The 15061-nt window shown below is 51.2% G+C and overlaps 1 protein-coding gene across 5 annotated transcripts in view; it reads right to left on the reverse strand.

The window, feature by feature from the left end:
- RNF144A (ring finger protein 144A) overlaps positions 1-15061 on the reverse strand; it is a 128781-nt gene that overhangs the window by 30821 nt on the left and 82899 nt on the right. The window contains exon 3 of one of the 5 annotated variants that reach the window (XM_027556149.1): positions 6867-7015. The exons of 3 other annotated variants lie outside the window; for them this stretch is intronic. In XM_027556149.1, coding sequence (XP_027411950.1) covers positions 6867-7004 — 138 coding nt within the window. In that variant the 5' untranslated portion in view covers positions 7005-7015. The remainder of the gene's footprint in view (positions 1-6866; positions 7016-15061) is intronic. One more of the 5 variants, XM_027556150.1, reaches the window with a different exon arrangement.

Consider the following 15061-nt stretch of genomic DNA (forward strand, 5'->3'; position numbering starts at 1 on the left):
AAATGAGCACCCGAAAATGCCACAGAAACCTCGGTGAAAATAAATATACAGGACAGAGGCAGACACTGATGTATTCCCGACTATTGTATTAATTACAGCTCTCCGTAACCAAAGGCCTCAGGACTCCGCGTTAATCACCACCTGTGTCAGCCAACTAAACAAACAAGACTCTTAGGAGGTGTTAATCGCTCCCTTAGACAGAGGAGAGGACAAAGCTCAGGGAAGTCAGAAACAGGACAAAGTCGGGGTCCGCAAGTGGAGGAGCTTGGCTCAAACCCTTGTGTGCCTGACTCCGAAGAGGTGGTGGTATTGTTTTTTAAACTCTCGCCTCCTTCCTCCCCAGTCAAGAATTCTTCCATAAGCAATCATTGCTTACTTATTTTCTGTTACCGCGTAAGTTTTCTAATGAGTACAAAGAATCATATGCATTTCAGACCAGCAAAGTCTGAGTCACCCCACAGTGTGTCCCTGATGCTTGGGTGCTGGGACCCTCCAGGACATCAAGACATCCAGTTCAATTCAGTCGTTCAGTCATGTCCGACTCTTTGCAACCCCATGGACTGTAGCATGCCAGGCCTCCCTGTCCATCAAGACCCCCAACCCCCACCCCCAAAGACGCACCATGCTAAGGTTTCGGGGTGGGGGGGGTCCCATCCTGGGGAGGGGGGTCAGGAAAGTACCAGAGATGGAAAGCTGGCCAGAGGGACAAGGCCTCTCTGGAAAGGGGCGTCCACTGCATAAAACACAGGAGGGTCTGGGAGCCGAGAGGCAATGTATGGAGAGCTGCAGAAAGTTCCAGACTGTTCATTCTCCACTTTCTTGCCCAACCCTTTGAAACCCGGGTCCAAAGATGCGGAGGGGGGGCTACTGATCTGCTGGGACCCCCGTTGCTTTGGAATCCTTCGCTAAGGAGAAGGGGCTGCAGAGAGACGGCCGCCTGGTGCGGAGTCTGCAACAAGCCATAACTTGGTCTGCTTTCTCCCTGGGAGGCCCATCAGTTACTGATGATGCTAACAGCTGGGAGAAACCCCCAGAAACCGTGCTCAAAGGTGCCTGAGTGGCTTCTGCTTATCAGGGGTCCATGTTTACAAATGGCCCACACAGGCAGATCTGAACGACGGCTGTGGGACTCCTGTGGACCGGGTTCAGGCAGCCAAGACCCTGGGACCATCGCCCTGGTGGGAATGCCAGCGAACCGACGTGCCAGATGTGAGCCTGCACCCCTCTGAGGCCCCCGGCGCCCCATAGTGTGGAAGGAACAAACCCCAAGGACAAAAGAGGATGCTTCGGCGGCTAGGTGCCTGCACGTGTACCACGAGTTCTGCCCAGCCCCCACGGCCTCACTCAGGGAGGGTCTGCTTACCCCCTCCTCTGCTAGGAGGCAGGCTCTTTGAAACCCAGACTGTTTATCCTCCTAGGCCCTGGGCTTGATGGAGTGCTGCTGAAAAGCAGAGCTTTAACAACTCGGCAGGAGAGACAGAGGCCGACAGCTAGGGGAGTGAGTGGTCCGCACACAGACCAAGCCAACACCCACACAGATGTGAACACAGACATGCATCCATGCAGAGGAGGGGAGACCTGGGGTAGGGACCTCAGGTCACTGCCAGAGAGCTAGCTGGATGGGCACCCCGGGCCCCTTGGCAGGCAAGGAGGGCAGACACTTCCTACAGGGCTGTCCTCAGGCAGCTGGAGCCACTGCCTGGCACAGCGGGCGAGACAAGGATGCTTCATGCAAACCGCCCCCCCGCCCCCCAACTGCTGCCAGGGGCTGGAAACCTGAGCAGACCACCCAGCAAGCCCCGCCGTGTATGTTCTGGCAGCAACACCACTCCAGGCTGCAGGGATTGACTTCACCCGAACCAGGGACTCCAAGAGATGAAGGCTGCTTTTGTATTAATAAAATGTTTAGAGGAAAAAAAAAAAATCAGATTTACTTTCTACCGAAAAAATGAAAACCTCTCATCTACGGGTACTCTTGGTCCAGGGGTCTTGCCAAACCACCAGCAAGCTGTCTCCTGGACTCATCTCCCCTGAGATCTCTGACCCCTCGGGCGCTGAAAGCCCAGGTGGGCCCCACAGTTGGGGGGCACTGGGTAATGTCGATGCTCAGTCCCCCGTGTGTCCCCTGGGCCTTTCCCTCAGGGTACCTCAGGGTTTCTGAGTCAAAACCCAGTCAACAACTGGACCAGGAAAATGACTTTCCCTGCAGGCAGTGCCCCTGGTGAAGGACACACAAAGAAGGCCTCAGTAACACCAGTTCCTGCTACTCTGACCCTGCTAGCCTGCACCACCAGCCCCTCTCTGTCCACATGGACGTCTTCCCACCAAAACCCTGCCAGCCCACCAGTCCGTACTGGGGTGCCCATCCTTTCCACTGGCCCCCCGACCTGCAGCCTGGTGTCCATGCACAGCTGACCCCACAGCCGGCGGGGGCAGACGCGACTCCTTCTGAGTCCCTGTCACCCTGAAATGCCCCACCCTTGTGGGAGAGCATGTGACCACAGGTGCAGAGAAAGATATGGGCTGAGCCCGTCTGATGGGCAATGTTCTCCTTCAAGAGCACGGAGTTGACAGTTCTCAGCTGCGAGTCTGTCACTTGCTGGGATTTTCCAGGTCAGTTAAACTAGCAGGCATTGGACACTCGCTTCTCCGGAGGGCAGCGCGGGGAGCTGTGATGGTGGCAGGAGGACCTGGGTGGCCGTCCCCGCCTCACCACAATGAGCGCAAAGAGGCAGACCGGCCGGCCTGAGGTGCGGATGCTGCTCATTCAATATCGCCGCCCAGAGAGGAAGCTGTCCATCCCAGGGCTGGGTCCGCCCACGGCAGAGAAACTCCAGGAGATGGTGCACAGGTGTGATAGCACGTGGAGTCGAGAAACAGAGCAGGTGGTCCTGGGGGACTACGAAGCCCGGGGGGCAGGGGAGACGCAAAAGCGCCCCAGAGCTGAGCCGAGTAGCAGGTGTGGTCTATGGAGGCCGTGGGTTCCAGGGTACCCAGAGTTGATCCTTATCACCAAAAGATGTTCTATAAGAACCTGCTCTCCATGTGTGAAGATGAACATGACGGGGCAGGATGACCAGCGCCAATCAGGGCACCGGAGTGGCCCTGGCTGTGGGTAGGGAACCGGGCCCAGCCTCCGCCTATCCTACAGCTACCAGGATCTGAAAAACCAGCCATCAAACGTGGACCTGCCTTGGGAAGCCCTGCTGGTGCGGTCACACACCTGCTGATAAAAACGCAGGAGGATGCCCTTTGTTCTGGAAAGAACTGCCCTGTTCTGAGAACTGGGCCATGGCCACAGGGACCCAGAGGACGGGTGATGCCTGACCCTGGGGGCCAGACTCAGGGTGATGTTGGGAGGTGACCAGGAGGTGACAGCAGGGATGTTCTATGGATGACTCAGGCTAGCTCTGATGACCCGGGAGCACTCCGGGACTGAGCCGGGCCTTCCCCTTGCTCCCCCAGCCTCACAGAAGAACATGAAGCTGAAGCTACACCTTCTGCTCATCCGCAGAGACCAACGCCCGTCCGACGCTGCCCGTCCCCAGTGTGCTGGCCGAGAGGCGGCGCTCCTAGTGGGCAGGCGCCATCCGCCCCCCACCTCCGCAGGGAGGGTGCTCTCCTGGGGCTTCTGACAAAGCTGCAGGAGAAGCCCTGCATGCAGGACACTGTCTGTCTGCTCCAGAGTCGTGCAGGATCAAGAATGAGCAGGTAACCCGACTACATCTTCATCATGAAGACATCCCGGGGGAAGGGAAGACAGGAGGGGTTGTGAGAAAGTGAAGTCGCTCGGTCGTGTCCAACTCTTTGAGATCCTTCGGACTGTTGCCCGCCAGGCTCCTCTGTCCATGAAATTTCCCAGGCAAGACTACCGGAGCAGGTTGCCATTTCCTTCTCCAGGGAATCTTCCTGACCCAGGGATCAAACCCAGATCTCTCACATGGCGGACAGATGCTTTGCCGTCTGAGCCACAAGTAGGAGGGGTTAACATACAATAATTCAGGGAGCTGCAAGTTAAATCAACAGTTGTCCCTCATGTGGATTTCTGGGGCTTCCTCTGTGTTCTTGGGCACCCAGAGTGTCCCAGGGAGGGTACAGAGAGGGACATGGTACGTGGTGCTCAGCAAATCCACCAAACCGCGATGGTCATCTGAGTGCATCTTTCAGGACAGATGTTCCCCGGGACGCACGGCTGGGGAAAGCTGCTCTTTTGGATTCCTGCAATTCTAACCCCGAACTCAGAAGTGAGCTGAAGGGGTTAAGAGCGTGCAGACAGCCTGCCACAGAGCAGCTCCTCCACACACGTGCCCTGAGCCTCGGGGTGAACTCCGTTCATCTCCATTACACGGGTGAGGCCCACAAGGGCGGCGGGGTCAGAAACAGCCTGCATTTCAGGGTGCTGATGCCCGAGCCCAGCTCCAGGCTTTCTCTGGGCCCCCTTCCTCCTCGAGGTCAATCTTCTTCGTCTGACCCAAAGCCTGTAATTCTCTGGCCATTTTTTTTATCTGAAGAGAGCCTTCCTGCAGCCTTGCACAACTTCCTCTCTTCGCTCTTCTCTTCTCAGGTCTGTCCCCAAGAAAAAGACACAGGCACTTCTGCTGGTGGGGGGCCCTGGGGCCTCCACGAGGGGACGGGGCCTTCCCCCGCCCACCCAGTCTGTGGACACGCAGGTGTTTCCTGTGCTTCAAGCCTCACGGAGCTGCAGACACAAGCAGGCCTGGTCTCAACATCTTAATTTTTAATAAATGGTTGTGAAAAAAAAAAATCACAACCATCCCCTGTTTCTTCGTGCTCCCAGCAAGCCCCCTGCGAGAAAACAGTGCTCTTTTCCTCTGTTCACAAGCCCTGACTTGAATTAAGTGTCTGATCTGAATTAGAGCTGCTCTCCGGGAGAAATAGGAAACTAAAACGGCAAGGACGACAAACGCAAGGCTGGGTGAAGCCACGGTGGGGTGAACGAGCGACCTTACAGGGGAGGAGAGCTGTGGTCTTGGGAGGCCCTCCCCGCGATGGCACATGGGGGCGACAGGGAGGGGCTGGGAGCTCGCTCCCGGGCACAGCTGCACAGGGAAGCCAGCCAGTTAGCTGAGGCTGGAAAACTTCCCTTCGGGCAAGAAAAGAGGCGATTTTGCATAAAGGGGATTCTTTAATCCAGCCAGACACGTCTGGACCATTCCAGTTCACCCTTCAGAAATGAAAACGCTCTGTGTTCTTCTTGGGCTGGAGGTCTGTCTGTCCATCCACCTCCCCCAGTTACCCTCTGCCTCTCGTCCTTCCCCAGCTCAGAAAATGTCCCAAAACAGCTTCCTGTGCTCCAGGCTGAATTTCCTTTCTTGGGGCCTCAGTGAGGCAACATTGCTTGGCCACCAACCATGCAGCTGAGGCCGACTCTCTGCAGTTCAATCCATCTATCAGGATGATTAGATAGCATCACTGACTCAATGGACATGAATATGAGCAGTCTGGGAGATGCTAAGAGAACAGAAGAGCCTGGCATGCTGAGGTCCGTGAGGTTGCAGAAAGTGGGACATGACTGGGCGCCTGAACAACAGCAGTCACAGGTACTGCTGTAAACCAGGTACTTGGGAGCAGAACCGTGCCCTCAAGAAGCCAGGGTCTAGCATAAAAGGAAGTTGGATACACAGACTTAAATGACTGCAACCTCCGTTTCCTTATCCGTAAAATGTAGATGACGCTACCAAATAAGCCTACATTTCAAGGAGATCAAGAGATAAACAGAGCAAGGGGCAGGAAGGAAGAAGCCTCTGGGGAGGTGGCTGTGAGGCGACAGAAGCTAACCAGGACATCTGAGCAACACACAGGCAGGCCGTCCGGAGAGTTTACTTGTAACAGAAACTTTTTTAGTTTTTCACAATTTAAAGAAAAATATTTTTTCTGGACTTTTTAAAATTTTGGAATTCCTTGAATGGGAAAAAAAATAAAATTCAATGAGACAAAATAAATCCTACACCCTCATTTTTCTTTTCTGATGAGTAAAATGTTGGGTCTGAGTGAGGCCTGATGGGAACAGAAGACCTGCAGCCCTTAAGTCCCGTATAGCCTTTGGCTCAGAATGATGCTGGTGGCGTCTTCAGGAGATTCAGGTGTGATTTCAACACTCTCTATGGAGGGGAGTTCGGGGGAGAATGGATACACGTGCAGGTATGGATGGGCTGCTTGGCTGTGCACCTGAATCTTATCACAGAGGCTTCCCCGATGGCTCAGCGGGGAAAGAATCTACCGACAATGCGGGAGACGTGGATTCTATCTCTGGGTCAGGAAGATCCCCTGGAGAAGAAAACAGCGACCCACTCCAGTGTTCCTGTCTGAAAAATCCCATGGACAGAGGGGCTACATTCCAAAGAGTCGCAAAGTGTCAGACACGACTGAGTGACTAAGTATACTGACATGTATAACTATCACAACATTGTTAATAGACTATACATCACTCAGTTAAAAAAAATACATCCTCTCCAGTTTAGCGCTAAGGCAGTGCCAGCTGACACACAGAGCCAACTCTGCTGTGTGCACACTCGCCAGGATGGCACCCTGGCCATCTCAGGCACACCACTGTTTAATTAAATTGGACACAAGCTATGGCGGAGATTTCTTTTCCAGAAAGGAGCGTGCACACCATGGCAGGGTTTCTCAGCTGCGTTCCCAGCTTCCAAGCCTCTGTGTAACTGATCGCTTCTGCACCACGAGCACCTGCAAAGGAACCTGCCTGGGGAGCCCGATGGACTCAGAAGAGAATCCTTCCAATAAAGCTGCGTAAAAGTGAGGGTGACCCTGCATGCTGTCTCTAAAACAAAAGCAAAAGGCTCATCCCGAAATCCTTTTAAGCCGGCGTTCCCGGCGAGACCAACCAGGGTGCAGAAGACGCACTGGCACTGGGCGATGGTCGTCATCTGCTCCACAGGGTACTCCCCCAGACACAGCTTGCAGGACACCAGTGGGTCCAGGGCCAAGTCCCAGGATGGCCGGCACGCGCGCGCAGCGCTCATGGCAGAGCAGTCTGAAACGAGAGAAGCACAGGCCGTCAGATCCGCATGGCCTCCACGGAACCCAGGCAGGGCCACTCCTGGCTGAACCTGGGGTCCCGGGGCTGGCCGAGTGACCGCTGAGGGGCCAGAATTTCATAGGCCTCATTGGGTCCTCCGAGAAGTTTTAGCCAGAGGCCCCTGACCTGGTCTGTGGGTGATGCTTCCTCTCCTGTATTGACGGTAATATTTGTTTCCCATATTGATGGTAACATTCCTTTCCCGTATTGATGGTAATATACCTTCGCCATATTGATATTAATATTCCTTCCCCATATTGATGGTAACATTCCTTTCCCATATTGATGGTAATATACCTTGCCCATATTGATAGTAATATTCCTTTCCCATATTGATGGTAATATACCTTCCCCATAATGATAGTAATATTCCTTCCTCATATTGATGGTAATATTCCTTTCCCGTATTGATGGTAATATACCTTCCCCATAATGATAGTAATATTCCTTCCCCATATTGATGGTAATATTCCTTTCCCGTATTGATGGTAATATTCCTTTCCTGTACTGATGGTAATATACCTTCCCCGTATTGATGGTAGTATTCCTTTCTCGTATTGATAGTAATATTCCTTCCCCGTATTGACAGGTACCGAGGGATCCACCCACCCGCATCCTTCCTTCCATCCCTCCGATGGGTCTTGAGGAAGACACAACCCCACCAATCAAGCACCCAGCCCAGGAGGGCAGGACCTTAGCAAGCCATCGAGAGAAGCTTTTGTTAACATAGTTGTTGATTGGGTCACGCTGTTCTCTGCTGTAGGAACATCACAGGGAAGCCAGTGTGTGAAGCTCTGGCCTCAGTGCTCTGTGTCCTCCAGGTGGAATGGTCTTCCCACACCGTCTCTGTCTTCACTGCCCAGGTGTCAACTGACCTTCCCGAAACATGCACCACTGCCTCCTAAGAAAATCCTGGAAGATTGTCTAAACCATGAGCTTCAGGGAGGCGGGACCTTGGGCAGCCTTATTCACTTCTGTGGGTCAAGTGCATCCAGCAGTGTCTTGGGTGAAGTGGACACTACACAGAGACATGGATGAACAGTCCTCACCTCCCCAGCCTCCCTGACATTCTCCGGCCATGTCCCCCCTGGTCTGTGCTCCCCTGACAGTATGCATCTTCCTATTAATATGTTCACACACTGATCTCCACTGTCTATGGCTAGAGGGGGCAGAGAAAGGGTCAGCCTCCAGCTCTCAGCTCAGCTCTGACCCACGTGGCCTCCATAACTGCCTGCTGATGGATCAGATGCTTGCATCCAGGGATGTGGCTTCTCTCATCCTGCCCCTGGCACTGGATTTAAGCCTTAAAGACATTTATTTTGTACCTGCGTTGGTAAGTATGTGCTTTATTCTACCAGCACCCCTTGCTCCCCAAATTCAGAACCGAGAAAGACTCATATAAATTTCACATAAAATTCCTGGCCATCTGAACTCTTACCACTTGCTATCCTAATCTTAAGACCTAAATTGATTTAGACAGCTGGCATCCTTTCCTACGGAACCTCACTGTCTGAAGTGAGGAACGAAAAGATTTGGAGAGCAAGATACATCTGCATTGCCCCCAGTCTGTGAGGTCATGAAAAGAGGGTTTGTCTCATTTAACTCCACACATACGCAGAAGACTGTTTGCATGTGTGCATGCTAAGTTGCATCAGTCGTGTCTGACTCTTTGCAACCCCACAGACTGTAGCCCACCAACCTCCTCTGTTCATGGGATTCTCCAGGCAAGAATACTGGAGTGGGCTGTCATTTCCCTTCTCCAGAGGATCTTCTGGATCCAGGGATCGAACCCACATCTCTTGTGTCTCCTGCATTTGCAGCTGAGTTCTTTACCACTAGCACCGCCTGGGAAGCCAGAAGACTGTGTGCATAGTGACAAAGACACAGCACATCCGGGGAGAGAAGAAGACAAAACAGCACCAACCAATGGCCGGAATGTACGCAGGACGGCTCTTGGATCTTAGAAAGTCTCAAAGGTATATGAGACAGAGTTCTCCACCTTGGGGTATTCAGTTTCAACTCAGGAACATTATCGGCCAAATAAAAAGCTAACTGATAACACAAGGGAGAGTTTAGGATTACGTGTGAAATCAGTGCTCAGGAACTTTGGAAAAACTAGAAACCAGCCTGGGTTAGAATTCTCAGAAGAGGAGAACTTTGCAGGGGAGAGGCTTGAGTTTTAAGGCCAAGTTCCATTACCTATAGTTGTGAAAAGGGGGTGGATATCAAAATAGGAGAGAGAAGTGTCTGAGCATCTTTCACCAGACACCAGAGGTGACACCACAGGGACTCTATGCTTCCGGGGCCAATAGAACACCCATAGCTAGTTGGGTGCTGGGTTACCTGACCACAGTCAGCCTCAGTCTGCCCATCTGTGTGATGGGGCCATAATCTCCATCTCCCAGGGCTGGTGCAGCATTAGGAGAGAGCGTATAAAAGAACTGGCACACCTGGCAAGGCTCAGTAAAGCCCTCTCCCCTTCCCACATGATGCCTCATGTAGTCACAGCTCACCCACCTGTGAGAAACACTGGTAACACCAGTCCTTCCTACAGTCAGGGCCTGGGCGTGACCACCACCTGGGTGAGTCATTCTCAAGGTCACGATGTGTGCATGCGTATGTTCGGTGGCTCAGTCATGTCTGACTCTGCAATCCGATAAACTGTGGCCTGCCAACCTCCTCTGTCCGTGGGAGTTTCAAGGGAAGAATAGTGGAGTGGGTTGCCATTTCCCCCTCCACGAGACTGAGAGTTTATGATGAACGAGGTCAGATTTGTGATCTCCGAAGAAGAAGATTTAGATTCAGGACCAGGGACCAGGCTTGATCACTCAAGAGCTTTTATGTAGCAGAGTTTTATTAAAGTGAAAGATAACAGAGAAAGCTTCTGACAAAGACATCAGAAGGCGGACAGAGAGTGCCCGCTAGCTAGTCTTATCAAGGCCTTATATACTTTTGCCAGACCCATTCCCACAACATACATCTTAAATAACCAGATTAGAACTAACAGTAGAAAGGTCTCACCAGACTCACTCCACAACCTACATCTTAACGGGACTAGAACTAACAATAGAAAGGTCTTACCAGACCCACTCCCATAATATACATTTTAAGATAACAGGATTAGTCAGAAGGTTCTTGTTAAGGAGAAACATGTCCTAGAGCAAGGTACTTTGTTATACTGACTAAGGCAAAGCAATGTAGGAAGAAAAAAAAAAAAAACATTTGTAGTTTTCTCCTCCTCGGGGAGCTTCATACTGCTTTGTCCTCCTTGGGGACCCTGGACTTCTTATCAACCTGCCTAGGAATTGACTCTCTCAGGATCTTCCTGACCCAGGGACCAAACCCACGTCTTTTGCATCTCCTGCACGGGCAGGCAGATTCTTTACCACTGTGCCACGTGGTAAGTCCAAGGGTTACGATACTTTTCTGAAAAAAAAAAACAAAACAAACAAAAAAAACACATCCTCTTCTTGTGTTTTGACAGTCATAGTTCACTGGGTATCACTAAGCAAATATTGAGTTAGGATGAAGCACTGTGGGTTCCAGGCAGGGCACTGGTGGACGGAAGGCACTGGGACTCGGGAAGAGACCACAGGATGATCTTGGAAACTCAGAGAAGATAAGACACAAGGACACAAGACCCAGGGTGTGAGTGACGTCAGGCTGACGGAGCAGCAGAGGGGACCCTGACCTGTGAGAGCTCAGACAGGCAAGGGGAATTACCGAATCCCAGCTGGAATGGGCTTGGCGGGGAGGACAGAAATTAGAATTCAGAGCAGTGGCCTCTTCCCAGGTCAGTTAATATCCGAGAGCAACTTAGTGTGAAGTGTAACTTCCATTGTTAGACGAGAACTCTGAGGTGGTCTGTGGCTAAGAATCTGCCTGCTGATCCAGGGGACACGGGTTTGATCCCTGATCAGGGAAGATCCCACATGCCACAGAGCAACCAAGCCCGTGCACCACAACTACTGAGCTGGTGCTCTAGAGCCGGGGCTGCGACTGCTGAGTGCACGTGCCCCTGCTGTGCAACAAGAGAAGCCACTGCCTCGAGGAGCCCGCACACCGCGACCCCAGAGCAGTGCCCCTCCTTCCCGGTAAGGAGAGGAAAGCCGCATGCAGCTATGAAGACCCAGTGCAGCCAAACATAAATAAATAAAATTGTAGAAGAAAACATTAAAAAGTAGAAGAAGAAGAGAACTCTGATACAAATTCAAGTAGCTTTTGGAAGGGTTGGAGTCTTCCAGATAATTAAAACAAACATGATAATTTGAACTTAAGTCAAAGGCGCCAGAACATTTAGTTGATTTGAGGGGTCATTCAGCAATCTGGAGGGTGCAGAGGGTACCAGAGTCAAGACTCCCCCACTCCCTGAGTCTATTTTCTTTTGTAACATTTCCCTGAACCTTGAATCTATGATTATTATTATTTTAAATGTCCACTGTTATTTGGATCCCGGGATCATGGGCCAAGATTATTTTGTTTATATTGCCCAGTAGCTTCTTCTGTAATGTCTCTTAAAGCTCACAGGATGGAGCACCAACTATATTTTGATTAAGTTGTTGTCCAGTAGCTCAGTTGCTCAGTTGTGTCTGACTCTTTGTGACCCCATGGACTGCAGCATGCCAGGCCTCCCTGTCCTTCACCATCTCCCGAGGCTTGCTTAATGTCCATTGAATCAGTGATGCCATCCAACTATCTCATCCTCTGTTGTCCCCTTCTCCTCCTGTCTTCAATCTTTCTCAGCATCAGGGTCTTTTCTAATGAGTCGGCTATTCGCATCCGGTGGCCAAAGTACTGGAGCTTCAGCTTCAGCATCAGTCCTTCCAATGAATATTCAGAATTAATTTCCTTTAGGATTGATGGGTTTGATCACCTTGCTGTCCAAGGGACTCTCAAGAGTCTTCTCTAACACCGCAGTTCAAAGGCATCAATTATTTGGTGTAAGAATGTTAGCTAGGCCCTAATAGGGATCACAAAACTTTATTGGAAGCATTGAGAAATCACTTAAGACTGGAAGTGTCCCCAAGGGGGCAGAGATTGTTTAATTGGCTTTTCTGTCCTGGAGAGCTGCGGACAGGCAGCAGTGGACACTGTCTGTGAGGTCTGGGGCCCAGATTCTGCAGAGATGTCACCTGCCAAGCATCAGATGACACGGTATGTCACCCAGAGACCCGGGTTCAAATTCCTGTCCTGCCACTTGGTCATGTGATTTTGGAGAAATTACTCAACCTCTATGAACTTTAGCTAAGTTTTTTTTTTTTCTCTCTCTGTAAAACCTATACATCATCACCTCCCATGTACAGCTGTGAAGAGTGAGTGAGAAATAATATATTTAAAATTCCTGGGACATAGTGCCTGGAGAATCCCAGGGACAGAGGAGCCTGGTAGGAGGCCGTCCATGGGGTCGCACAGAGTCGGACACGACTGAAGCGACTTAGCAGCAGCAGCAGCAGTACCTCCTTGGAAAGCAGAGGTCATCGTGCTACGTCAGACTGAAGAGCCTGAACATGAACCGGTGCAAACGAAAATGAGGAGAGAAGCTGAACCGAAAAATAAGATTGACTCAGGGTCAGGAAGTTCACGCTGATGGGCCCAGATTACTTTGGAAGAAGGAAACAACCCAACCTCAGAGGCCTCCAGCTTTATCATCTGCTGCGCAGGCTGCGGTAAGGCTGGAGATCACCCCAACTGGCAGAAATCGGGAGCTTAACCCTTGTACACTGTCTTGAAGCCCACAGCCCCGGCCCCACACACTGCCTCTCACCCTGGACTGCAGGTTGCCCCTAACTGGTCCCTTCCTAGACGACTCACTCTCCTGCAGCTTGGTGCCTTTCCTGTTTACAGCCTGGCCAAATATATGACTCTCAGTCCAGCGTGCAGGGCTTGACCTCTTGCTTCCTTTCTTCCTGGACCACGATTTCCACTTGACCTGAGACAGCACAGCCTTCTGCTGCCCTGGGCACAGGTCAGCTGCCGCCCCTCACCTCCGTGTCTTCCAATTTAGCCTTGGAGCAGGTCAGACATGATTTCCTGGTACCTGATCAGTACTCTTTCCTCCAGAGTAGACCCTCTCTGAGGTGAGCTCATCATAACGATTAAGAGGGAACAACAATTGGGCATATTTTACCAAAAAAAAAAAAAAAAGTTACATTGTCTAAGCCCATCACGACCTCAGGATGGGCTGAATATGACCTTGCAAACATTGAGCAGCTGCAAACTTGAAATAGGAGTTGGCAAAGAAACTCACAATGCACAATGCGAGAAAAAAACAGTCTTTGTTTTCCTAATGTGAATGTCAAGTCGAATGAAACAACAAACTATTTTAAGAACATCTGGTCGATTATAAGTATTATTCAATCTGAGCAACTCAAAATGTTTATAAGGCAAGTCACTCATTAAGCACCATGGGGTTATGCAAAGAGGGTACATGGTGAGGTCTACAAGGATGAGAAACAGCCAGAAGGGAAAAGAACCCCTCTTGAGGGAGACAGTTGTAAAGGTATGATGTGGTTTTTTGGCCAGAACCTTCCTAGCCCTGGGGCATTCCAGGTGACTCAGTGGTTAAGAATCTGCCTGCCAATGCAGGAGACAAAAGAGTCTCAGGTTCGATCCCTGGGTTGGGAATATCCCCTGGAGGAGGAAATGGCAAACCACTGCAGTATTCTTGCCTGGAGAATCCCATGGACAGAGGAGCCTGGCAGGCTACAGTCCAAGGGGTCCCAAAGAGTCTGACATGACTGAGCGACTAACACACATCCCAGCCTCAGGCTTTGGGGCTATGGATTCTGCACGTCCCTCTTTACCCTCTGTCACCCCTTCAAAGCACAGCAGTGAAAGGGAAACCAAACCAGGAGCCAGCCAGTCACACCCACCCTTTACTCTCAGGACCCCCTCCAACAAGCCCTGCTGCCCTAAAGCCGACTGGGGTGTGTCCATGTTCTTCCCCGGCAGAGGGAGCAGGAGAAGACATAGCAACCTGAGTCTTCCAGGGAGTTCCCATCGCAGTGAATCTGAGAAGCACTGGGCTGAGGTTCCACAGGATGGCATCGCCTCAGGCACCTCCCAGCCAGAAGTCCATGGAGGTAGAAGCTTAACACACGATCGACTCTGAAAACCGTGGCACTGGGCAATCTGTGTCTGCCAGGCACTATGTTAGACTCCGTGTACGGACCTGCCTTTATTCTTTGCCATCACCCTCTCTGGGGAGGCAAACGAGGATCAGGGAGGAGGAGCCCCCTCTGAAAGCCACAAAGATGATGTGTCAGTTCGTAGGTGTAACACACGTGCCTCTGGTGGGGGCCGGAAGTCAGCACTGGTGGAGGCTGTGCGTTGGGGGAGGAGGGGAGGGCGAGGGCTATGCAGGAACTCTGCATTTTTATCTCGATTTTGCTGTGAACCTAAAACTTTTCTGTATGGTAAGTCCCTAGAGATCTGTATCAGTTTTATAAATCTAAAAAGTCAAATCTGTTAATCTAAATCTAAATTTAAAAACCGAATGTGTTCATCTGACTTGCCCTAAAATAAAACATTTATTTTAAAAATTTGTTTTTATTTAAACCCAAATAACCCTATTAATGGAGAAGGCAATGGCACCCCACTCCAGTACTCTTGCCTGGAAAATCCCATGGATGGAGGAGCCTGGTAGGCTGTAGTCCATGGGGTTGCTAAGAGTCGAACACGACTGAGCAACTTCCCTTTCACTTTTCACTTTCATGCATTGGAGAAGGAAATGGCAACCCACTCCAGTGTTCTTGCCTGGAGAATCCCAGGGACAGGGGAGCCTGGTGGGCTTCTGTCTATGGGGTCGCACAGAGTCGGACACTACTGAAGCGACTTAGCAGCAGCAGCAGCAGCCCTTTAATAGAATTAAAGGGTTTCCCTGGTGGTACAGTTGGTAAAGAATCTGCCTGCCAATGCCAGAGATAAGAGAGATGTAGGTTCGATCCCTGGGTTGGGAAGATCCCCTGGGGAGGAAATGGCAACCCAGTCCAGTAAAATTCT

Source organism: Bos indicus x Bos taurus, chromosome 11 (genome assembly GCF_003369695.1).
Source record: "Bos indicus x Bos taurus breed Angus x Brahman F1 hybrid chromosome 11, Bos_hybrid_MaternalHap_v2.0, whole genome shotgun sequence".
Lineage (NCBI taxonomy): Eukaryota > Metazoa > Chordata > Mammalia > Artiodactyla > Bovidae > Bos > Bos indicus x Bos taurus.